The sequence below is a fragment of the Morone saxatilis genome, unplaced genomic scaffold (genome assembly GCF_004916995.1).
Source record: "Morone saxatilis isolate NCDOM2014 unplaced genomic scaffold, NCSU_SB_2.0 Contig4, whole genome shotgun sequence".
NCBI classification, from domain to species: domain Eukaryota; kingdom Metazoa; phylum Chordata; class Actinopteri; family Moronidae; genus Morone; species Morone saxatilis.
In genome coordinates, this window is record NW_023339984.1 from 11,744,357 (window position 1) to 11,769,957 (window position 25,601).

General features: G+C 42.2%; 3 protein-coding genes across 3 annotated transcripts; 2 read left to right on the plus strand and 1 right to left on the minus strand.

Annotated features, from left to right (window-relative positions):
• Positions 1-4,661: 4,661 nt before the first annotated feature.
• Positions 4,662-11,276, plus strand: man2b2 (mannosidase, alpha, class 2B, member 2). The gene is made up of 19 exons (XM_035674840.1): positions 4,662-4,849; positions 5,000-5,146; positions 5,380-5,485; positions 5,577-5,749; positions 5,956-6,071; positions 6,234-6,411; positions 6,535-6,733; positions 6,833-7,023; positions 7,170-7,332; positions 7,536-7,672; positions 7,965-8,242; positions 8,560-8,751; positions 8,858-9,101; positions 9,190-9,300; positions 9,386-9,578; positions 10,205-10,351; positions 10,457-10,569; positions 10,693-10,810; positions 10,902-11,276. The coding sequence occupies exons 1-19, from the start codon at positions 4,715-4,717 to the stop codon at positions 11,003-11,005; spliced, it is 3,045 nt and encodes a 1,014-aa protein (XP_035530733.1). The 5' UTR covers positions 4,662-4,714; the 3' UTR covers positions 11,006-11,276.
• Positions 11,277-11,938: 662 nt separating this feature from the next.
• si:dkey-19b23.7 lies at positions 11,939-15,594 on the plus strand. Its single transcript, XM_035675597.1, has 8 exons — positions 11,939-12,101; positions 12,460-12,531; positions 12,618-12,689; positions 12,951-13,150; positions 13,916-13,979; positions 14,056-14,221; positions 14,444-14,641; positions 14,860-15,594. The coding sequence occupies exons 1-8, from the start codon at positions 12,093-12,095 to the stop codon at positions 14,976-14,978; spliced, it is 900 nt and encodes a 299-aa protein (XP_035531490.1). The 5' UTR covers positions 11,939-12,092; the 3' UTR covers positions 14,979-15,594.
• Positions 15,595-15,626: 32 nt separating this feature from the next.
• On the minus strand, positions 15,627-20,917 carry si:dkey-19b23.8 (low density lipoprotein receptor adapter protein 1). The gene is made up of 3 exons (XM_035675598.1): positions 20,618-20,917; positions 18,099-18,833; positions 15,627-17,417 (listed from the first exon to the last, which is right to left on the minus strand). Exons 1-3 carry the CDS (start codon positions 20,631-20,633, stop codon positions 17,332-17,334), a joined length of 837 nt encoding a protein of 278 aa, XP_035531491.1. The 5' UTR covers positions 20,634-20,917; the 3' UTR covers positions 15,627-17,331.
• Positions 20,918-25,601: the final 4,684 nt, after the last annotated feature.

A 25,601-nucleotide genomic window follows, 5' to 3' on the forward strand; every position in this document is an offset into this window, starting at 1 on the left:
CTTTTTTTAAAGAGTGTCCTTCGTGAGTCTGGCAGTGTTATAGAAGGGTAATGCTAAATTGGTAGAGTGCTCCTTTAGATAAATGCTTTCATAAACTGAATACAGGTTTAATTACTGCCCTATGACATTGATCAGCAATACAGACGTTGTACCCTGGCACTTTATCTCACAGTGTTTCCCATTATACAAGTCCCTTTCTTTTCTATACTTATAATACTCTATAAAAAGAGATTCCAGAGCACAATTTCATAAAAGATACAGCTGTTTGTATTTTGTTAATTCACTGACTTCGGGGGAAATCTAGACTCAAGACTACACATGATGGTTGTTTCTTCTGTCTACTTTGTCTTAATTAGAGCTGAAACTATTACTTCCTTTAAAAATGTATTAATTTTCCGGCCTGTCTTTCTGTCTATGGACTAACTCTTTCATACACTCCTGTTGTTGCGGATGTTTTAAGCTGGACCATATTGTGTACCAACAAACAGAATTTAGTTTCAACTTTTGCTCTTCCGTTGTGTTGACACATCTGTATTCTCTCGTAGATGTATTGCATAATCTGATTGAAAACATCTGGATCAGTTTTTGTATTTGTTGGTTATTATAATGTGAACTTATCGCACCCCATTTTTCCGCTACATATGACTTCTACTGTGGACTGTATTTTAAGTTTATGTTGATTTTGATTACTTTGAATCACCAATGTCATAAACGCTGTACGTCAATCAAGAATACTGGCTTTTATCTTGAAGAGAGCAATGTGTAACAAACAAAACAATGAAACAGCTGCATTGTTTGCATGTGAGCATGTGCCTCATTAATTGTGTACTAGGAAATAAACAAGAACAAGAAACACTTGAACAGTTCTGTCTTCAATTGTCATCAAGAAGCTCTCCAAAGTTCTTCTTTTTGTTCACTTGTTATTTTCTGTTTCTGTTTACCACACTTGACATAACATGAGCGAGGCGTTTGCTCCGTTCGTATTTCACATCCCACCCCTTCCCCGAATGCTCTCTGCTGTTTCTCCAACCCCGTGACCTGTCTGTCAACCCTTGTTCCCATGGCAATTAGTTAGAAACCCTGGCCAATTATCTGCTGCTTTTGAACACACGCCTAACAAGCAGCTGAGATCGACGATGTGCTACCACTCTCCGAAAAAAAACCCTCCTCAATAGCTGGGGGAGATTTGTGTGATGGGTTAACAGCGGGGTAGTAAAAGTGCTGCGGAGGCCACATTGTTGAGTTAATGTTGGTTTATAGTGACCCTATTGAATGTTTTATGGTGATGGGTGTCTATCTACATATTTAGCTGAATGGGACAAGGGCCGCATAAAGAGGACCAGACAACACAGAATATAAAAACCTGGTACAGACTGAAGGCCTGCTACAGAAAAGAAAGAGCAATGTCTGAAATGAACTGTCATGGTGTCACCGTGATTCAAACAGTGATTCATGGAGAGGCAAGACTAAAAAGCTGAAGACCATGCTCCACAACCTGTTACATGCTTTGCCAGGCAAAGTAACAGAGATTGAGTGTCTTTCTATTCTGTATGTAGGTGACGCGTCCCCTCAAGAATGTGGTTCTCTTCCTCTCGCCGTTCTCTTCAATTTCCCCTCTGGTTGCTTACTTCACTCGCACAGCCGAGAAGCTGTCGCTTGAGGAATCTGGAAAACACCAGCGGGGAATGAGAGGAATTTCTGCTTTTCGTTTTTCCTCAACCACCCCCTCACCCCTTGCTCTCTTTACTTTGGATGCCTCCGCACAGCCGGGCTCTTGAGTTTTCTCTTGTTTCTGAATGCAGCCCAACAATAACAACCTCTCATAAACAATGGGGCTTGTTGATTGGGGGGTTGAGAAGGAGAGTGGCCGTTGCTGGCCCGTGCAGTCGGTTTTGCTGGCAGCGAGCCTCGCGAACGGTCCTAAAAGTCCGAAAGTACAGGCTACATCAGGGACTGTGAAAGATTTAAGGGCAACTTTTAAAATGCACCATCTCTGAAGGACCATAAACACATGCTTTAGTTCTTTCTTAATCTATCTTTCCTCCAAAAGGACTTTGATGGACCTAACTCTGAAAGGGGGTGCTGGTCAATGTCAGGAAACCACAAAAGTACAGGGGAAAAATTGTAGTTTTGGAATTCCCTGCTTTTACAGCACCCATGGACTCGTAAAGGGAGTCTGGATCACATCGAATAGGATTTTGAACAAGACGGCCATGGAGCTCTGCCCCGTCCTTTCAGCCTATGGGCAAAACACAGCTAGAGTCACATGCCATTTAAACAGCCGAGCAACAATTAAACCCTGTGTCTGTGACAGGGAAATGATAATACAGAGTGATGTGTCCTGGAATAACTCTACTTTTTCCATTTTGGAAGATGATACCGCACATTACTGGACATTGTCCCTCATCTGCTGAACCGTTTTTATGACTCTCATACCAACTAAATCAAAATAAAATGTCAAAAGAGATTCTTGTGAATAAGATGGGTAAACAAACCACTGTATTTTATTATAATTTCCTACAGGCCACATACCAGAGCAAGGCTTTTGGAAATACAAAAGTTTTTCCAAAATATCTAAGATGCACAAACAAAACATTACACAGTCCAGTGCTTTTTGGATCAGCAGACAGGTACGGAGTGCCCTCTTGTGGGGGAAAAGAGAACTACCATGTGAAATTTGGAAAATGAGTGAAACTGCGGTAGAAAGTCCAAAGAAGCATGTTTTTAGTTATAAGAGCTTTACATTTTATTCATATTTATTCAACAACCAACAAAAACTCATTCTGGAAAGCATTCACTCACTCACACACACACACACCTAACACTCATCAAAAAGGCGTTCTCTATTTAAAGTCTTCATCAGCATCAGTGTCTGGGATTAGTGAAGGGGTTAGGTGTCACTGGTCATCATTTTCCTGCAGGCCCAAATGGATCAGACCATATCTTCACACCTTTACACAAAAAATAAAACACAATAAACTGTGTCAGCATGGATACTACACCACTAAGGCACTGAAAACACACATAACGGAGAAGTCCCTGCTCTTACCAAACCTGTTTTGAATAAAATGCACCACACTTGAAGTACTAGATGAGTTTGGCTCACGGTAAAGAACAACGTGGGTTTAAAGTATTATGTACATTAGAAAGGTACAACTCTGTAAACTCCCTACATCTGCTGCTCCCTCAGTAAAACAAACAACATATGAAAGTCCATTACATTCTGACTGATTGAGATGTTTCAGTTTACACAGCCTTCATCGGGTATTTGTATAGGCCAATACATCGAACATACATCGTACAACAGTCTACTATATGCTCTTACCAACGGGTTGAACATCTGCCTGGTTGATTCCTGTCCGGTTCATCTTTTGGACTTCTCCTGGCAAAGAGAGAAAGGTACAGCATTCAGACGAAGACGTTAACGGTCACAATCAATGTCATAAGCAGGACTTTTACACCTGTGTCTGTCAGTAACACTGGAAGACGTTTATCCACAATCTACTGTATGTCCTGACTGTAGCTTTCCATCTGTGCTGCCCAGGAGCGGCTCAGACTGAAAGGACTGTCCAATAAGTGGAGTGGCTGTAACTATTTAGCTAAATGAATTTTCCTGGCATCGCTCCATCTTTGTCTTTTAACTACCTGTTTATGGTTTTGGCAAAGTGGAAAGGAAAGCTCTGGGTGTGCAGTTAGAAACTCTGCTCCCCTCAATACAGGACTGTGTGCTGGCGAGATAGACAGCTTTATCGAGTCATGTGAGGAGATTGATGATTATCACAATAATAGAAATTCACCACAATAAATATATCCTAGTGTTTGGTTTTTTTATCGCGATAACATCTCTCAACGTTAGCCACATAGTTTATGTAATTACTTTATTTTTTCTCTCTCTTTTGCTATTCTAAAAAGCTTTGGTTAACATAAAACTCCAGTTCACCAAGTTACATTCATGAGAAAGTGCCATAAAACAGAGGTTACTAACCTAAAATGAGCTAATATAACGTTAGTAAGACTAACTAACTACTAATGTCGCCAAGTAAATTGAGTTGTGGAGCAAGAAATAAACAGCACAGCGCTCAAATATGGACACGCAGCAACATAAATGACATTAAGCTCGACACTGTTAACTGGTTGTGTGAGTTCAAGTTAAAGGAAGCTGTAAGTCACTTACTGTACTCGTGTTTATGTGTGAGCGGGTAGAAGAATATGGGGTAAAACGCAGCGGCAACCGCGGTGACAAAGCCTCCGAATATCAACGCTATTCTCCTGTTTTTGGACATTTTAATGTGTTTAATGTTGCATGGGATGAAGCACCCTCACCTCCAAATGTACACAGTGTTTACAAAGACTGTTTCCGGTGTAAAAGGTCACTTCTTTTCTCTGCTTTACTGCCCCCTTCGGGTGTTATTCCCCCTCACTGTCCATTCATTTTAAACTCGTCTTTCCAGTCCAGTCGTCTTTAATAAATGAAATAAACATCCCCCACTCTGACCACTGTCTCCACATGCAACCAAAACCACGCTTTAACATAAAAGTGTCAAGCTAGTTTTGTTTTGCTGACACATAATTGTATAGTGTTTTTTGTTTTTGTTTTTTTTAACTCTGGGCTTCCGTAGTGACCAGATGCGAGTCGTCAGAGTCACATGCTGCAGCACAACAATAATAAGGAAGTGAGGGGGGAAGGTTTGAGAAGGTGTTGAACGCTTGAAAGATGAGATTTTTAGCAGTTTTGGTGTGTTTTCTTTGCCGCTGTTGCTCACGTGGAGTGACAGGCGAAAACGAGCCAATTCAAACATTTGTAATCCCTCACAGTCACATGGATGCTGGCTGGGTGTACACTATTCAGGTAGGTTTCTGTCCCCACCATCCTAATGAGCCTGCTGTTGAACAGTTTCCTTTCATCAAACCACTGTTAACCCATATGCTGTTTATGAATGTGTGTATTTTTTTTATGTTATATAATAAACATAAACATAAACATGTGTGTTTTCCACAGGAGAGTATGCACGCCTATGCAGCCAATGTGTACACCAGTGTGACCGAGGAGCTGTCAAAGGCCGAAGACCGCAGGTTCATCGCTGTGGAGCAGGAGTTCTTTCGACTGTGGTGGGATACCGTGGCCACAGACTCCCATAAGAGACAGGTGAGGACACGTGATGGGTCAATAATCTGTACTGACATGAGATAGTCTCGATAAATCACAGGCAAGATAAAGGTACAGTCAAAATCAATGCTGTAGAAGTCGGGATATTCTGATTTTAGTCCCTGTTTTTACAGGCTGAGTAGGTATTCTCATCACAAGCAAGCTGATCTTCATATGTAAAATTGTTGGAGTGACCCTTTAAATACACAGTAACTAAATTTTTTGCTTTCTAGGTGCGACAGCTTGTAAAAGAGGGTCGACTCGAGTTCATCATCGGGGGCCAGGTGATGCACGACGAGGCTGTAACGGATCTGGACGATGAGATATTGCAAATGACAGGTAGTGCGACACATGCTCTGCCCCCTGTAAATGTCAGTTTGAGAGAATGTGTGGGAGCCTTTTGTTCCTGTGTGCGTCTGTGCTGTTTCAGAGGGACACGGTTTCCTCTACGAGACGTTCGGGGTGCGTCCTCAGTTTTCCTGGCACGTGGATCCGTTTGGAGCCTCGGCCACCACGCCGGTCCTCTTTGCCCTGGCTGGGTTCAACGCCCACCTCATCTCTCGCATTGACTATGACCTCAAAGACACCATGCAGGAAAATAAGGTATTTGTTGAAGCCTCGATCCAAATATTACCGTCAGTCATTAGTAAAAGGAAAATTGTACAAACGTCAGCACAGATCATGTTGACAACCTGAAGGACATATTTCTTTTGGAGCTGTTCTCATACAGGAGGCTTTCATTGTTTAATTGTCATTGAATCAAATCTTAAAAAGTCACTGCATGTTGTTTGTGCATTATTTTGGTACAGAAACTGCAGTTTGTATGGAGAGGTTCTCCCTCTCTAAAAGAGAAGCAGCAGATCTTCACTCACACTATGGACCAGTTTAGTTATTGCACCCCATCATACCTTCCATTCTCCAACAGGTAGTCCATGTTTCTTTACTGCTACATGTTCACTATTTCTGAAACAAATCAGTACTTACTGAAAATTGGGAAGTACCTCCATTCCATATCCATATTCATAAAATTTGTATGATCGAATAGACAAGATTTTTCATTAAAAGCAAATGTGTTCTTGCGTCTCAGCTCCGGTTTCTATTGGAATGGAGTTGCCTTGTTCCCCGATCCCCCTAAAGACGGAGTTTACCCCAACATGAGCCTGCCGGTCACCAAGGAGACAGTGCACGCCTACGCCAAGACTATGGTGGACAACATCAAGCAAAGGGCTGCGTGGTTTAGGACGAACCATGTGCTCTGGCCTTGGGTGAGTAAACAGAAACATGTGATCCTTGTTGTTTGATGGCTGAAAAGCATCAGTTTTTAACATTTTCCTTCAATATACTTCCTTCTCTGTGAACATGTGACTAAAATTCCCTTTGTGTTTCAGGGCTGTGACAAACAGTTCTACAACTCATCTGTCCAGTTCAACAACATGGATCCTCTAATGAAGTACATCAACCAGAACAGCAAAGAGTTTGGAGTGACAGTCCGGTATGCCACTCTTGGTGAATACTTTCAAGCCATCTACCAATCAAATCTTGTCTGGGAGCTCCGCGGCAGTGAAGATTTTCTACCATATTCCACCGGTTAGAGTCTGCACCATGAAACACAATATAAAGCATCACCTGCTTGACATGAAAGGAAGAAAATGAGGCACAGTGTTGTTGGCTGTTTTGTTTTCCTAGAACCGCACCAGGCATGGACGGGATTTTACGCCTCCAGAAATGTTCTGAAAGGAGTGGCACGGCGGGCCAGCTCCCAGCTGCATGCAGTGGAGACCCTTTTCACTCGGTACCGCATCAGCTTCCCAGACGGACCTGTAGCTAAAGACTGGGCTCTGGACAAACTGAGGGCACTTCGATGGGCGGTCTCAGAGGTAATTTGTCAGAATATATATGGCTGCTTTAACAACAAATAAAGCAAATTATGTATGTTGATGGTGAAATACATGATGAAGTGAATTAGAGAGCATTCAATTTTAGTTTGAATTAGGCACAAAATATTATTTGCTGGTGTTCTTAGGTCCAGCATCATGATGGAATCACTGGCACAGAGTCTCCCAAGGTGGCAGACATGTATCTGCAGCACCTCATGCAGGCCATGATGGGAGTGGAAGAGCTCCTGGCTGCACTCTTCCTGCTGCCCCACAACCTCCAAATGCCCGGCAGCCGCTACCACAGAAAAAGTGTGTTCTCTGAAAGGAAGCATTTCCTTTAAACAGCAACTCTAAACAGTAATTTATGCACAAAATAACTAAAAATGAGCTTTTAGAATCAATTGTGATTCGAGCCGACTGCTAACACTAGCTTGAATATTAGTCAACAAGGGGTTTTCTTAAACGTTTGGGCCACTATTTAAATAAATGAGTCCTTAATCTCCTCATGCTAGGTGTTCATCAGGCTTTGGAGCAACATGTCATCGTTTACAACCCGTTAGCATGGAACACGACCACTATCATCAACGTCACTGTAACCTCCCCCACCGCAGCCGTCTTTGATGATGATGGAAAGCCTGTGCCTGCACAGGTAGTATTGTTTTTGTTGTTTTTAATGAAAACGGACGGCAACATATTTAAATGTTTCATTCGTATGAGTACTATGTGTTTCTTGTCAAGAAAATGAAGGAAGAGTGACACATAATTCAAGTTATCATGACTTAAAATGAACAGTTTTCTATCTGTTTTATAGTGACAAATAAGCATTTATAAATATTCCTTCTCCAGTAGATTACTTTGTTTTGCATTCCAGAAACATATCTCTATAATATACCCTGTTATGATTTATTATAATAATAATACGTTTCCTTTGTCTGCCGCAGATCCAGAGGTCTGCAGAGTCCAATGGGACATATGATCTTTTCATCACGGTGGAACTTGGAGGCCTTCAGCACAGGAAATACCTGATTAAGTTCTCGGAGAAGCAGTGCTCTGGGAGGTTCAAGTGCGGCTGGACTTACGAAGCCAAAGGGGTTCTGTTCGAGAGACGAAACGTCCGGGACTCGTTGAAAACCGGGAGGAGGCTTCTGCCTGTTCTGAATGAATGTTACAAGCTGATGTTTGACCAAGATACGAATCTACTGCACAGCATCACTTATCTGTAAGATGTTAAGCCTCTTAAACAATTGGGCTGTGACAAGTCGAGTTATGCTTTGTCACAGCCCATGCAGATAATCTTAAGTAGTACTACACATAGGGAGTAGTTAAAGTATTGTTTACATTCCTGTTGACTATGCACACGTTCTCCCACTCATTCCTCCTGTTTAGACACCATACTAATTTAAAGAACATGATACTGTAACGTATTAGTTGAAAGCCCTAGTTGTCTATCACCCACTTTTGCCCCCCCTTTTTGTGGCTTTTCTCCTACGTTTGCGTAACTCTCTAACCTTTTTACCTCTCTGTCATCCTTGGCAGTCCAGAAAAAAGGAGAGTGAGGATGACTCAGGATTTCTGGGAGTACCACGCAAATGGAGACGTAAAAGCAGGGCCCATCTCTGATAACTACATCTTCAGCGCTAATGCGTCGGCTGTCCGGGCCTACAAGGCTGTGGATATGGAGATTATCCCTGGGAAGATTGTGACAGAGGTCAGGCAGCACTTCTACAGGTGGGTAAAATGGCCTCTTGCATCTCTCATGGTTTTATTCGAATGTTTTTTTTCTCCACTAATTCTTAATAATTGTGACATTCGCTCTCATTGTTACACCTTCTAGAGAGGAAAGTGATAAGGATTATGCCTACTCCATCACCACACGTGTCCCAGAATGCTTTGGAAGCAAAGCGCGGTGTCACAGGCTGGAGCAGACCTATTCGCTGGGCCCCCTTCGTCTTAATACAGAGGTCGTCCTCAGAACCAGCTCCTCCTTGAAGAACAACAGGACCCTTTTCACAGATGACAATGGCTATCAGATGATGGAGAGGACATACAGGAAGTTCACTAATAACACTTTAGCCAGAGTAAGGCCTTCAGTAAACTGGGCTCTTGAGATTTAGAACGAAAACATTTGAATATGTAGAATAATCTATACTTACTATGCATTGGCAGAACTACTTCCCCATGGTTCGGACAGCCTACATTGAGGATGACCTCAGCAGACTGGTGCTGGTCAGCGACAGAGCTCACGGTGTGTCCAGCCAAGCCAACGGACAACTAGAGGTACAATCAAAAAAAAAAAAAAACCTATAAAGATAAAACCCCTCCCATTTAGAAACATGTTAACATCCCGCGTGTTTCCCTCCAGGTCATGCTCCATCGTCGTCTTTGGAACAACTTAGCCTGGAACCTCGGCTACAACCTGACGCTCAACGACAGCTCGGTCGTAAGGCCCACCCTGTGGATGACGCTGGGCTCCGTCAGTGCCACCTCCAAGCTCTACCAGAGGGAGGCAATAGAGCTGCAGCACAGACCTGTCGTCATGCCCATAGACCAACCTCGTGAGTGCTTATTTATTGGAGGAGGGACTGCATGACATCAAAAACTCTATTTTATTTACAATTACTTTTTTTTTTTTTGAAAAAGGGTTTGCAAAAAGTTGAAAAAGTGTCCTATTACAATTGTAATGGGTAAACCTATGCGACACGGGAATAATGTAATACCTTATACTTAAATCTCTGCAAAGAACTCTTCTCCCACAGGTGAGTACTTGGGGTCAACTACAGAGGATTTTTAGAAATGTATTTACTTGTTCAAGGACATCACTCTCTTTTATGAGTCAAATGTCAAGTTTGAAATGAAAAGAAAAAAGAAGTAATAGAAACCTTGGGATAGGCAATTGAAAGAGACATGCCCCTCTGGCTGGAAGTACGGTAGAATTCATGGCTGGGAAATGGGCCATTACAGAAAATGTAACACAACATTCAGTCACATCAATCACATACATAAAAAAGCAGTGAGACGAGACAGTAAAATACTCGCTCACCAGTGGAAAATACAGAATATACAAGCGTAACAGCATGAGTCCCGGGTTCTTTCACTGCTTTTCAGCACTAATGTTGCATTTTAAAGCCCTCAAACATTACATTTTGTTGGCTGACCGAACTCCCGAATCTCGTTCTTTTAGAGAGGCCTTGGCAGGAGAAGGAACCCAGGGGAGGTTCTCCTGTGCGATCAGTCGTTCTCCCGCCCAACCTCCACCTGCTCAGCCTCAGTATCCCTGGATGGAACTACAGCTCTGATCACGATGTTCACCTCAGCCACGTTCACTCAGGTCAGCTGTGAGACATATGAGTGCATAAAACTCCCATTTAAATTTTTCTTAGGCAAAGCCATCAGAAAACGAATGTAGGACGTGTTTTTTCTATTATGTTTCTAGGTAAGGATTTGCACTCGGAGCCAGACTACGATCGGGTCCTGTTGAGGATCATGCATCTCTTCGAGGAGGGGGAAGACCCAGAGCTTTCGAAGCCAGTCACCATAAACTTGAAGGTTCCTACATATTAATGTCACAGTGTTGTAAGAGGAAAGTCTTGGATTATGATTAGTCTTGGAGAATTTTAAAATATAATTTACAAAATGTTTTCTTTTTCAATGGATTTCCTACGTGAACAGGATGTTCTGCAGGGCATAGGGGAAGTAAAAGCGCTGGAGGAGCGTTCTCTCACAGGAACCTGGGATATCACCAGTCTGCAGAGATGGAAGTGGAAGACTGCAGATAACTTAGAAACAAGTGAGACTTGTTGTTGGCATTAATACGTACGTATTTTATGAAAATACTAGTTTCCTCATTCCTGTTTTTTTTTCTGCTTTCTTTATCTCAGACAAGAAAAGGTGTTCGAGTTGTGGGAATGAAGCTTTCACTGTGACCATCTCACCCAAAGAGATCAGGACCTTCTTCGTTCACTTCGCCTCCAAAAACTTCTAGTTCTGAACCGTCTTTTGTCTTCTGTGAAGACAGCCAATCCTAGGACCTAACATGACAATGTTTTTAAAGATCTGATCCTTTACTACACTGTTGATGAATGCTCTTTTTGCACATTATGTTAATCTGTTGATTCCCACATCCCACTTTGAGTTCCTGTTGACTCTCACTGAATAAAGTGATTATTTTTGTGAAATGAGGACACCGCGGTAAAGTTTGTCTGATGTTGGGGATTTGTATTAAATTATGGATGAGAAATGCTCATTCAAGAGAAAGCTGCTAAAAAAAGAAAATTCTTCTCCTACCATGGATGCATTTAACACATTCGCTTCAGTGTCTTTACAAGTATTTTAAAATCTGTTTTGTGAATGAGTTGTAGCCTTTAAAGGGGGTTTATCACAGCAGAGATTATGTATTAGCCAAGCTGCAGGCATGTTAAGGCTAAATGACTGATATCCACAAGTTACAACTTAGTCAAAGAGACATAAAAAGCATTTTAGAGAAATTATAAAAATGTTTGAGTATGTGCAAAGGTGTAAAAAAACTTATACTATATATAGTTTGTCAATATTTAGGGCCAGATTTCTTACATGTGTATGTAGGAATAGATGTTCCTTCACTTTCTTATTGTATTCATAAAATGTGTTTTCTGTCCTGAGAATAGCACTATTTCCCTCTTAAATATGGGCTGAAGTATTTTATATTAGTTAGATATACTGACTCTGAGGACAAAAATAAAGGTTTAGCATTCTCATGTTAATATTTTCACATTTAAGTTATGTGGTCAGTGGTATTTCTGCTGCACTGCCTCAACAGAGTGAAACTTCGCTGTACCATCTTCGCTGCTGTTTGGAGCTTTAAAAATGTAGTTGCCAACACGACCGCTAGGGGGCTTCCACACTCCCATTACCAAACCGACTTCATGCTGCACAAAAGACAAGACAACACCCGAGGAGAACAAAACCCAGAGCCTCGGTCTGTCTGTCTGCAGGAAAAATGAAAGAGTGAAACAGCATAATGTAAGCTTTTAGTGTTCGTATGTCATGACCGGCCGTGAAGGAGACGACGCTGTCTGCGATTTGGTCCCAAGATGAGCGGCGTGAGTTGTTTCCTTCATAATGTGCTCCTTTATATCAGCTGCTGGATTCTGACTCACAATCGGAATCGGGAGATTATGTGAGAGGGGAGTGGGCCTGATTTATTTTTTTGCATGCACTGTCACGATTTAACACATTTCCCCCCCATCTTGCATCCTTTAATGTACACGAAGTCTTTATTGTCGTTAGAGATGCAGGATGCTGCGAGGAGGCGTTGCACGTGTTGCTAGGTTACTAGACCTGGGGAGGGGGGCTGATGGGGCTCCCGGGGATGTTTAATCTGATTGACTTGAGGAATCTGTTTTTAAGTGCTTATTTGTGTCTTGCCTTTAACGTGAATATTGTCTGCCTTTTGACCAGAAGAGAGAGAGGGAGCAGAGGAGGAAGCTGCAGCACTTTCTAAGTGACCTGGCTCTACTTGGATCACTACAGGTTAGTGAATGCACATGCAAAAAAATAAATAAAAATAAAACACATGGTCAAACTATTTCTTGCAGACAATCTTGATTCTGTTGCAGGGATTTAAATACTTCCAGCCTTGGCTAAGAGGGAAAGAGGAGTTGCTGCTGACGGTCGTTAATGAGGATCTGGTTAGTTTCTGTAGAGATCTCAGGACACACACAGCTTACATTTAAGAAGCCAGATAAATTAAATAAAAGCTACTTATTTACCAAAACAAGTGTGATACAAAATAGAGATAATCCTTACATTTATGGACTATAATTCTTGGCACAAACTGCTGCTCGGTTTGACTGACTGACATATTTCCTCATGTATTTATCTTCTCATCATCATCGTCAGTGACTGCAGGAATTACCCTGTTCCCTTGAACCTGTTTGCCTGTTCTGCAGGGGTGGCGTTCCCCAGGTTTTGTGGTCTCCAGGGCCTCCACCTTCTCCTCCACCAGCAGCTGTAACAGCAGCAATGTGTCCCCCAGCAGCAGCTCACCCAGCGTGGACAGCCGGAGTAGCTCACCCCTACCCGGGGAGCCTCCGGGCCCAAAAGACCCCGAGTTGCACACGCACACCAAGACGCAGCCACAGCCCACCAGGTGATTGATGCTACTTACTTTGTGTCCCTGCAAATGGTAACGTGTGTTTGGTTTCAGGGGGAAGCTCTTGATGTTTGTGACATTTTTATAATTTGCTCTTAATTGTGATGTTTTAAAATCTTTAATTGGGCGGCAGGCTTATGTAGTAGCATCTTGATGGACATCCACTGGTGCCTCACTTCCTGTTAGTACTGTACAGAATGGTTCCCCTTTGAAGGAAGATGTCGCTGTTGTGCTGAAAATTAATCAGGTGATCGGCAGAAAATGTACTGTAATGATCGATTTATTCCTCAAATATTTGGGTCAGGCAAAAAACACTTGGTTCTTTACATTTATTTCACTGGTACATTCTCCTTGTTAAAGCAGCAATAAGGAACTTGTATTGTTTTTGTTCATTCTGGCGGCCCCTGTGGACAAAAGCGGTAGTGTTTCCACCGCCTTGTTTCATTGATTTCAAGGAGAATCTGACCTGGTTGCAGGCATTAAGAATAATTATATAGAAACAGCCAATCTTCTCGCTGATGGTCTTATGTAGGTCATACAGAGGCATTGGTATTAAACTGAGACTGTTTTGTAGTAGGTTTAAGTAAATACTACAAATTAGGCTTTAACAAAGCATTTTACTGCTCCCAGGTGCAGATGTATTTGTTTAACCCTCCAACAGCCTTTTTCAAACTCATATCATAAACTCATACAGGAGGACAGACTTGATCTTGAAATGCAGACTTTAGCCACAAACACATTGACCTCTTTCTGTGTCCCCAGGGACTCCAGCAGCAAGGAGCACCTTCTCCCAGCCTCCCCCAGCGAAAGAGAGATAGCAGTGCCTGTAAGTGCTTCGGCCAGACTCTTTGAATGTCAAGCATTAACTCGCAGTCCTCAACCTCCGCTTTGTCCCTCGACAGGAGGTGAACTGCACTCTGTTTTTACTGGCCGGCTACGTCAAGTACGGACGGCCCTACGCCTGGATACGCTCCAATCACGAGCGCCTGGTTAACATCGGAGGCACCGATTCGATGGTCAAAGACACGCCCATGAAACTCAAGTCCATCGCCGACTGGCAGACACGAGGTATGGAAACAATGTGAGGAATCCAAACAGGAGAAAGTTATTGTTTCACTGCACAGATTCAATAATTACACAATTTTCCATGAACTAAACGAGATGCAGATGCTCGAGTCTGACATTCTTAGAGACTACTGTATGGTGTGGATTAGGTTTGTGGAAAAAGCTTGAGGTTATAACTGCTAGACTTCTACACACATTCATCACAGTTTCGTGTTTTTCTTTCAGGTATTCGTATATGGGACATCGTGAGTGAGCTGGTGTGCCTGTGCACTGTTCCCTCTCCCTCCAACCCTTTCGCCCTGGACATGCGTTACATCAAAAGCCTTCCACTCACTGACTGCTTCCTCGTCACAGGCGCCCTCCTCAACTTCCTGGAGATGTATGTTGTCTACGGGAACCGGGACGAGTTGCACTATGACAAAGGTAGGAAATACTGCTACTTGTTGAGATTTTGTCCCACGGAACGTTGCAACTACAGTGCATCATTTGATTTGAAGTTATTATTGAGGGCCAGCAGGTGGTGCCGTTTAGCTACATTGCAAAAGGGATCAGACACACAGCCTTTCTCCCACTCCACTCTTAGCTCACTTTGAATTTTAAGGTGTCAGTGAATTGTTTTTGTCGATCTCCTCTCCTTTCAGTGGTAGATGAGGTGAAGCCTCTGAGGCGTCTTCATGTCAAGTCCCTGCTGGAGCTACAGCGACACAGAGAGAGCTCCGGGGTGGCCAGCAGTCAGCAGGATTCATCTGGAGAGGAGTGACTGATTGTATGTGATCCACGTCAAGTTGAGATGTTCTCAGTGCACTTTTACTGACTTCTTGTATAAAAAAAAAAAAGGGAGAGCAAATTGGTTCAAATGTGTAAAATCTCATCAGAAAGATTGTATTTAGGTAATTTGTGTTTTCTGATTTTTGTGTTGCGTTTTACCAGATTTTGTAATATTACATCTGCAAAGACGTGTGTTTATGTAACCTGTACGAACAACGGTCTTGTTATGGCACTGTACGAACCTATTTCTTTCAAGGCTGTCCTCTTGGAGCTGTATCTGCATCTTTGCGACAGTTAGAAGGTAGTCACATGTATGAGAGTTCTTGAAAATGTGAAAAAGTAACCCTGGGAAATTAGTCACATGACTGAGATTAAACATCCCAGGACCTCTCTGAATGTCTTGCCCTGCCACCCCCTAAACCATTCAATCCCGCTCTCCCACACACACACACAAACACACACTTAATGACAGGAATTCTGTTTTTTCAGGCCAAATATAACATTTTAAAAGTTGAGCGTTCAAGCCTGGAAACAGGATCATTCATCAGGGTCAAAGCAGTAGGAGTTAAAGCTGGTGAAATATTTGTCTTCTTGAAAGTTCCAGCAGTGTGAGAACAACATGTATAGACAAACAAAAAAATGTTGTATAAAAAGTTTTAATATTTCATAAAATACATATTTAATTAAATATGTACAATGACATAACAGTACATTGATTAAATACGCATTAAAGCGGGCACTTTGACCCCTGAGATTGGGGCTGCGCCGTTTGTAGTTTTAAAAAAAATAGACCACGAGTACAAAATGTTAAAATTAAAAACCCAGTGGCACATCAGTCAAAAAACACCTTTCCTGTTAAAAAACAAAAAGGCATCATTTCTAGCTTAGTTTTGGTCAGGAAACACAAAATGACAATTGAATGGTAGCCTTAAGGTGTACCACTAATCCTCAAGTCTCTCATTTGTAAACCTTAAGACAGAAATCACCATCATGAGAGCGTGTTATGCAATACTGCACATATCAAAGCCTGTAACCGCCACTGTAACTGAAGTAGTTAGGCACCTTTTATGGCTTTGGTAATGTGAACAAGTCACGGGCTCAGAGTTAAAACGCACACTGTAGCATCGACTGACGAGGCAGCTCAATATGCAAAGTCATGGACGGGCATGGAGAAGAATTCGGGGGGGGGAGGGGGGGGCTTTTAAGAAGATTCTCTGTCTCGAATTTCGTCCAATTGGAATGCAGGTGCACGGCCGCGCATTCCACACGGAGGCTCGACATGGGAACACAGCGTTCCCAGTGATCGGACACAAACAAACCCTGCAAGTCATGGCCGAGGATTTTTCCACGTAAATGCAAATAAGTGCTTGCAGTGGACAGTTAGGATCTGTTTTTTTGTTTTCTTTTTTCCAGGATGAAAACAATGGGGCCTGTCATACGATTCATGAAAGCTACTGACCTCTTGAAATGTAAGAAACGATACAACGTAAATTGTGATGTGTTCAGGTGTCGAATTTTACAGCTGGAAATTTAGAAAAAAAAGTGCTCAGAACATACGACCTGCATCCACGTGCATCGCGGACTAGAATGGATTTTGCTTAGCGTTTGTATGACAACCTGTTGTTGACATCCATGTAATCTCTCAAAACTCTCGCAACGTAGGTTAAAAGCGTTGTTTCCGCCATTCCACTTTAAAAAAAGAGGAGATATATGCTTGCTAGTGCCACAGGGTTAACATAAAATACATTAAAATCATCATGACCTGTCGCATACGTCAGTCAAATAAAAGTCAGTCTTCAAGGAAATGAAAGAGAAAGCTCTCGTTGTCTTTTTCCAGTTTTTCGTTATCTGTTGATCAGTTTGTCCAACGGCTGGTATCATTGTCTGTTTGTCTCTTTTCCAGCAGTCCAAACTCTTTGGAGGTTCGAGTATCAAGTAGACAACTTAAAAACAAACACAACGGCAATGGAAATGAACCAGTCCGCTCTGCAAACGGCTCGCGGCCATTCACAAGTCCTCGCGTAGCGGACGACAGGCGAACAAAGGCGGCCGTTAACAGCATTTTGTGTCACATTGGACGCCACTCTTGCGGAAGTCGACGGACAAACCTTTGCGTCGAAAACCTTCAAGTCCATGCGCTCGCTCACTGATTACAGCATCCACTCACAAGCAGAGTCCAAATATGGACTTTCCCCACTTCCCGGATTATCCCCTTTGTCCCGTCCTTCTGTCTTGTAATCACTCCCCCCCCTCCTCCTCGTCCTCCTCCTCCCGTCAGTGCTGACATCCTTGAGGTTGTCATCAGGTTAATGTGGTCCCGTGTTTGAAGGGTTGAATGCTGGGGTTCAGTTCCAGCTGTCAGAGGCAGACCCTCTTCTGCTGATGGCTCTGAGGGGGCTGCGAGACACCGAGCCCCTCTTCTTCCAGCGAACTGAAAAGAACAAGAGAACAAAAAGTATAGGTCAGTGATGTAAGCTGGGCAGCTGCAAATGAAGAGTGAACACTGGTGTTTAAATGTTAAAACATCCAACCAGCCCCGATAGTTTGTCAGCCTTGACTCTAAAGTGTCCTATTGCGGCTACTCATTTACAACTTCCTACATCTGCACTTGGTTTTCATTACTTTCACTGAATGTGCTCGCTTCAGTGCTACTTTAAGAAATCTTATCTTTCTGAACAGCTTGGAAAGCAAGAGAGCAGAGTGTGATAAGGACAATGAACCAGGGAAACGGCTCATTAATCGTTAACCATTAAAGGCCACTTCATTTGATCGAAATTGAGCCCAGACAACAATCTGTTAAACATGTAAACTTACTGACAGAGAAACGTGTACTTTTTGGGGGAACAAAACAAAATGTGAAATTTGCAAGAACTAGAAAAACCGTTGAAACTGCAGCGACTGCAAAAAAAAAAAAAGCTAAAGCTAATTTAGTGTTTCCTGTACGTGACAAATTCTCCAATGTCTCAGCAACTGGGTTAATTGTAGCGCACAAACAGGGCAGTAAATCTAACCATAATGGAGGAAAAAAGGAACACCAGATTAACTGGTGCGGCCAAACGGTAACTAGCCTAGCTTAGCACAGCACCCTCATAAAGCGGCATCATCGCCTCACCTTTTCCCAGACTGGCAGGCAGCGTGGAGCTCTTCGCGTTGCCGGGAGAGTTGGACGACTCCTCGACTCGTTTCCCCTTCATCTCTCCTTGCTGCAACGTGGCCGAGCCGTCCTGCTGCCAGTCGCTCAGCGCCTGCTGGAAAGAATGTGCCAGACAGGCGGTCATGTCCCGTGCCCGCTCTGCCCGGCTGCACCAGAACACCCGACACTGCAGCTGCTGCCCGTGATGTTTGCAGATGTACAGGAAGACGTTGGGCCGGTTGGCGTCGGCGGCGCAGTACGCAATGTCCTGCAGGTACGTCTTAGTGAGCTGCCGACCCGTACTCAGCTCCTTGACCTCCACGTATCTCGGGCGCACCACCAGGGCGTGATCTTTGCTCGGCTTCTTCCCGTTGGCGACGCCTTCTAGCAAGTGGCTGATGGCGTCCTGGGCCTGCTCTCGATCCAGGGAGAAGATTTTCTCCGTGCCCAGGTAGTGGACCTTGAAGAGGGGGTCCCCGTGGGACAAAGACTCGGTGCGGTCGCGGCGAAAGCGGCGACGCAGCGCGGCGGGAGAGTTCTTGAGGGTCTGCATGAGGTGAAAAGTGCTGAGGGACATGGTGCGTTTGGGGCTGGGTTTGGAGGATATTTGAGCTGAGGTGTATCTGCCGGTGGTCAACTGGTCCTCCTCAGAGCCTCTCCCACTCTTCCACCTTTTTTCTAAGAATGGAGCGTAGTTGCATCCACTGCTTTTATCTGAAATTGAGCAGAGGGAGACAGTGTCGTTAGCGGATCCATTTTAAAAGAAGCATTGAGCAAAACAGATGCTTCAGCTTTGTTCAGAGTTACATAAGAGAAAGGGAAAGGGTACATGTGTGTAAATGATTGTTCTGACACTGGTGTAGGTATGAAGGAACTCTTGATTTTTTTTTTTTTTTTGTGCAATCTCATGCTGCCATCTCACTGATGCGGGGAAAAAAAAAATGCAGTCAGCACAACTTGTACGGCAGTGTGAAACAACATAAGGCCGCCAAACAGGATCAGTTACAAATGTGACGCATTCAGCGAGGAACATCATTCACCACAGACAGCCATCAAATATTTACAGTCAGGTTTGACTTGGGCTTTGTCCTCACAGCAGTGAACCCTTAGGAGACATACAAAACAGCCTTATGAACTGGAAACATGCCAAAATAAATGGAAGGTTAGTGTAACACACACAGGTGACACAAAAGGTAATCACAGGTACGTAGGCTGCTTTAAATTCAACCCAATGTCAGTTATTACTCATATCGCCATACTTCTTAGTTACTGGAAGACTTCTGTGACCTTGCTTAAAATCTTATGTAACCTCCATATCTGGCCTCCCATTGTCTCCCATCCTACAAACCCTAAGAACGGCCTGTTCTCCATTGTGTTACACTTTATTTTTTCCCCCTTTCTCTTTTCTTGGCCATTCTTTCAACATCCTAGCTCGGTCCTCTGAAGTGAGCTGCAGAGAGACTGCCACCGACTGTTCCAAGGTAGTGGCCATTGTTAGTCCACCCCACTGTGCAGGAAACAGCTTTGCATTCCCCTCCTAAATATTTCTCCAACAAACAATGGCATGCTTTTGAGAGTGTGTCACATCACAGAAGGGATTCAAGTTTAACCTAGAGTCTGGGCCGACCCAGGACACGCACACATGCGGTTACACGTGTGGGTTACAAACATGTACAAGTACTGGCAGGCACACAACTTTCACTTAAAACCACACACAGAGATAGCTCACTGTTTTGCATTTGGGATTCTACTGTACAGTATTAGGTTTCCCTGTCCCTGAGCAGCCTACGCACAATAATCAAACAAGTAATCCAAATTTGCATCCAGGTAAGACCTCATGTGCAAGTAACTTCTTGTGATCTGAATAAACAAGTAGAGCTGTCACATCCAAATCCTGTTGTTGTAAGTGGACATAACATTTCTGCTTAGAAATTTACCTGAAACACTTATTCTGCCAATCATATGGAGACACTTAATCCTAGTTATGTAGCAAAAATATAAATACAGTACAGAAGAATGTCAACTAAGAGGTTTCATTAAGGGTCAGTTTTTTAATTCAGGATGTACCCCATAAGGCATAACTTATTTAGATTAAACTTGCATGTAAGGAGTTTGGTTTGCTTGACCTAAAAAGCAGTTGATGGAGCAATGGCATATCACTAAAACACTTTTTATTCAAGTCATGTTCTGCTTCTTTTTGTGCCGAATAAACCAACATAGCCGGGTTATTACTTCAACAACTCGAAAATATGCGAAGCGACATGTACTCTGAGGAATAGCCAAGTTTACATTAAATGGTAAGATTTTAGAGTGTGGTTCGGCGAGCCCCGAAGCGTCCTCCACGATTTGGGGTGAAAACAACCGCCACACTGTCAAAACCCAGTTATATTTCTAAGTGCATGTTAGCAGTGGGAATTAAAGTATGATGTCTTTTATTAACTGTCATTATATGTAAGGTTTTCTATTTAAATCTCTACTTTTCCTAAATTAAGTCTTACCTGGCCACAGTTTCATGCAAACGATGTCCTCGTGCGCCTCAGGTGAACCGTCCCGTGATCCTTTTTGAAACACACTGTCCAGGTGGAGGTCTGCTATCCCGGTTTGACTGTCAGTGTATCTTTTAAAGTAACCGACCGACGTCCACCAACTATTTCAGGTTTTTTTCCTTCTCTCCCCCGTGAGCTCAGAGTTCCTCGTGCGCACATGAACGACCGAAGAGCGCCAGAGACAGTTAAAGTTATGCGCGGACTGAATCACGCTCTCTTTGCTCTCTTTGCTCTCTTTGCTCTCTGTGTGTGTGTGTGTGAGGTGAGTGAATCAGAGAGCCCGTGGGAAGGACCGTTTTTAAAACCGCGTAGGCGCGGGCTCGTCACACGTGGACGAGCGGTTGCGTCTGAGCGGTGAGGTGGCTGGTTGGTGCGCGCGGAGGGAGGACCTGTGGGGGTGGTGAGGTGAGGTGAGGTGGGGGATAATACTTTATAATACAGGAGGGATTTACAGTACATGGCAGGATGGATAATAACTGACCAATATTAAGTCTTTACTGGTATTGGTGTCTTTTATGGCTTTATATGCCTTCCATATTTACATTTAAGCCCCTATCTAGTTTGTCCCAGTTCATGCCTCTTCTAGGTAGCTTCAGGGTTGTTAAAGTCATCTCATGTCACACTGTGTGGCAGTATCATAGACTGATGTTTGCACTGAGTGAAATATTCAAACTCAAAAACTGTTTTTTATGGTTCCTTAAAATGGAGATATTCTAGATGTTTTTATACAAATTTAACAAATAATTCGACCTGACATGTTTAGATTGTTTTTTTGGAAACTCCACTAGAATTTAAAATGAAGTTACGTGTGAGTTTGAACTATGTTTGACAGCACATTGTAAGTCTACCAGCAGACCACTGCTTTTAAGGGTGTTCAAATTTGCATCTTAAAAAAAAAAAAAGGATAAATTTGTATAAAATATCGACTTTCATAAACCAAAAGTGGCAAAACAGCAATGTATCATGTAAATATAAACACTGGTAAATTCTCATCTAACAAACATTCATAGTAACTGAGTAAGCCAATGAATATACTGTTTTTATCAAGAGTAAAGGTGCAACAAACAACTACTTTTATTATTAAATAACTTTAACTATTTAACTATTAAAAAATGGCTGTTAAGTTGACATTTTAAAAATGTCTTGTTTTGTTGATTTGTTGGCTTTTTTTAATTTCTAAATAACTTAAAACATTATCAAAATTGTTCATTTTTTCCCTTATATTTTTACATTTACACAATGCATTTACGCAATTTATAATGCTTTATATTAGTCCTCATCATTTCTCAAGCCCATGACACTACGCTCTAATGACTGAAAGTTTCACATTACTTTCTATAAGTACAGTACCAGGCTGAGGAAACATCTGAAACCCACTACCTTTCATTACCATCACATTGCGTCACAGCCCGTCTCTAATGGGGATCACTGGCTTCACTGGTTCAGATCTGCTTCAAGTGTTTATTCTGGGGGCATTTTGAACAGTGGCAGTAGGAAAACCTTAAACGGTTCCATGTGTGTATGCGTCTGTACATCTGTATGTGTGTGTGTGTGTGTGTGTGGCTGGGTGTGCCTGACGTGGCGAAACAGTAGGGCCCCTGTTTCTTCTGGGTTTGGCCCAATAACAGTTAAGTTCTGAACGTCACACTCGCCTCACGGCCTAGCGGGGCACACTGGAACTATTCTTGGGGCACCGGTGACATAATGGACCATCTCAGACAGGCACCCACCCTCCCTGCGTATCTCACAACGGGCAGCAAAAACAGAGTCAGCATCCAAAGCGTCGCATAGACAGGAGTGCAGCTGCAGTTCTTGTTGAGGCATGTTTCACTGGATGTATAGTCTATTTGGTGAGCCCAGTGAGAGAACCATTCAGTGAGAGCAAACAGAGAATGAGGTCTTTAATTGCCCACTTGATTGGTAAACCTTGGAGCGGTCAAACCACTGTTCAGAGAGGGGAAGAGTGTTGGACACTTTACATGTTTAATCCCCCTTAAAACATTCAGTTTATTAAAATCAATCAGCAGTGTAGGCTACCTTGTCTTTCTAGCTGTATCTGATTGGTAAAAAATACTAAAATATGAAGGAAAAGTCAGTCACCAACTATTGGATGGATTTCCAGGCATTTTTGTACAGACCTTCATGGTCCCCAGAGGATGCATCCTAATAACTTTGGTGACTTTTCCTCTAGCATTACCATGATGTTGAAATATCTTGACAGCCAGCAGATGAACTACGACTTTTAAGACTTATTCAGTGAAATATCTAAAAATCTACTTAATGAGTTTGCAGTTATTTGTGGTTTTCCAGAAAATGTATTCTGATGACTTTGGTGATCCTATGAGTTTTCTTATTGTACCACCATGTGGTTGATATTTTAGTATTTTGATAATTATGCCATTTAACTAGGAACAGATAACAATGTTCCCATCAAGATTAAATGTAACCGAATAACTTAATCAAGCTGCAGACTTCCCTATCAGCCTCAGTTGTACTTAAGTAGCAAATGTTAGCATGCTAACATACTAAACTAAGATTATATATACCATTAACATGTAGCATTCTCATTTTGAGCAGCCTACTGATGTTAACATTTAGCTCAATGCACCGCTGTACCAAACTACAGCTTCACAGAACTGCTAGCATAGATGTAGACTTTATTACTCTGGTTCATATTCCTGGTACAAAAGAATTTTCAGCTGTGTAAATCATTATATCAGTTCCTCAGATATGGACCAAAGCCTTTTCTTAAACTCCACAATTAGCCACAAGACATCATCATCAGTGGGTGTGGCACTATTACAGACACACCCAGTTGTTCAAAAACTAATTGGCAAGCGTTCATTCAAATGTCTTGACTGTTACTTGTGAGTGAAACCAACAAGTTTACAACCCTCTCAGGAGGTTATTACAAGTCAGTGTGAAGGAAAATGGCCAGTTCAAGAAAGCACATTGCAACACTTCTTGACAAAACAGCTCCTTGAATGGTCAAAGTCAACACCGTTCACAGTCGAGCTGGGAGGAAATTTGGGGATTTCGAGGAGCAAAATCACAGAGCGTACCTGAAACTTTTGTGGATGAGATTAGCTTTTCATTCCCACTACAGAAATGGAATAACTGATCCATACCTGGAGGTTATTACATTTCTTGTAAACCAGAGAATCCTAACACCACTTTTCCAAGAAGTTTCTTAGAACAGTTGCCATCTTATTCACAGGGTTGTAACCTCTGTTCTGGTTTTCATATGGTGTCTTGGGAAGCTGAACAGGGATGTAACCCTGCTATTGTTGGAAGTGGTACAAATACAGAAAATGTTGGAAGTAAAATTAGACTACATGAGCTGCCATCCATTCATGGTAGAAATGTTTTATGCTCAGTTCCCTTTTTCTAAACTGCTCTAAATCAAATGTCACTGGCATTTACTGATGTATATCTACGCTAGCTAGGCTTGTCAACAATGAAGGCAGCATTCCAGTAACTGGAATCCAGTTTGCTATCTCCGAGTCTTATTGAAGTAAAAAGCACATTACAATCTGTCCCTGGCACCGTTGCAGCCAGTGCTATAAAAGGAATGTCATGAACTTTTACCTTCATATGATAATTATCAGAACTGTCAATCACCTCTAGCTATGTTGCAAGTGTGTGTGGCAGCGACGGTCTGTTGGCTGGTCGGTCCACCAGCTGGTCCAGATTGAAATATCTCATCAACAATTGGATGGATTGGGACAAAAGTTTGCGCAACTATGCTTGGTCCCCAGGGGATGAAGCCCCCGGACTTTGGTGATCCCCTAACCTTCTCTCTAGCGCCACAATGAGCTTTAGTGAAACTTAACTTGAAAAATGACTATTTAATTTAGCTCTAAATTTGGTAAAGACAATCGCGTTCCCAATAAGACAAATTTTAGTTACTTTCATTATCCTTTAACTTCTTATTTAGCGCTGTCATCAGGTCAAAAATTTGACATGTCCATCTAATTTTATTCATTTTTTATTGTTTTATTAACAACATACCTAAGCAAACATTCCCATTATAGGCTAATTTGTGTTTAGTGCTAAATAAACAAAGATGAACATTAAACAATTATAAATACTATTAACATCATACTTGCTAAACATTAAAATATTAGCATTGTCATTATGAATGTGTCCGCATGCTGACATCAGCATTTAGACATCAGCATTTAGCTACAAGTGCCTAAGTATAGCCTCACAGAGCTGCGAGCATAGACTCTTAGTCTTGTTATAATACTTCTGAACAAATTAATATTAGAATCATTATATATGTTTCCTCATATAAAATGCAAATAGAAAATAAATCATTGTTTAATAGTTTTAGAGCCAGCCTCATTAAGTTATTAGTTGTGAGTAGTTTTTATGGTTAGATGGTTCTTGGGTTGTTTTAAGGTGAATTTTTTATAATTATACATATATATATATATATATATAAAAATTCATAATTGCATTTCTGTTAAATTCTGATCTTGTGGCATATCTTGTCTTAGTTGTTTGTCTGTAACTCATTGTTATTGCTGCTTATCTTGGCCAGGACACTCATGTTATTCTTTGTTGTGTCTACGAAAAACATTAGATTCATTTAAAGAGAGTTTAACATCATGTCTGATTCTCACTGCAGTGTCTATTTGCCAACCTCATCTTTTCTTGTTACACCAGTTTCTTGTTATTATTTACTTGAATACCACACACACCCATTGCAGTATGTTCCAGCAGAGCGCTTGTACCTGTAAAGGGAAGTTGGATGAGGCGTGGAGATATGAAAACAGGAATGGTAACTGTAGATTTATGGGTCGCTCTTCACTGTTCTCAAATATTTACTACAATAGAAGAACATGATAGGAGGGGTTCTTTTTTTGTTTTTTTTTGTCCAAGTGTCAAGTGACAAGTGTGTTAAGGTGCCATACATACACTTGAGGTTTTG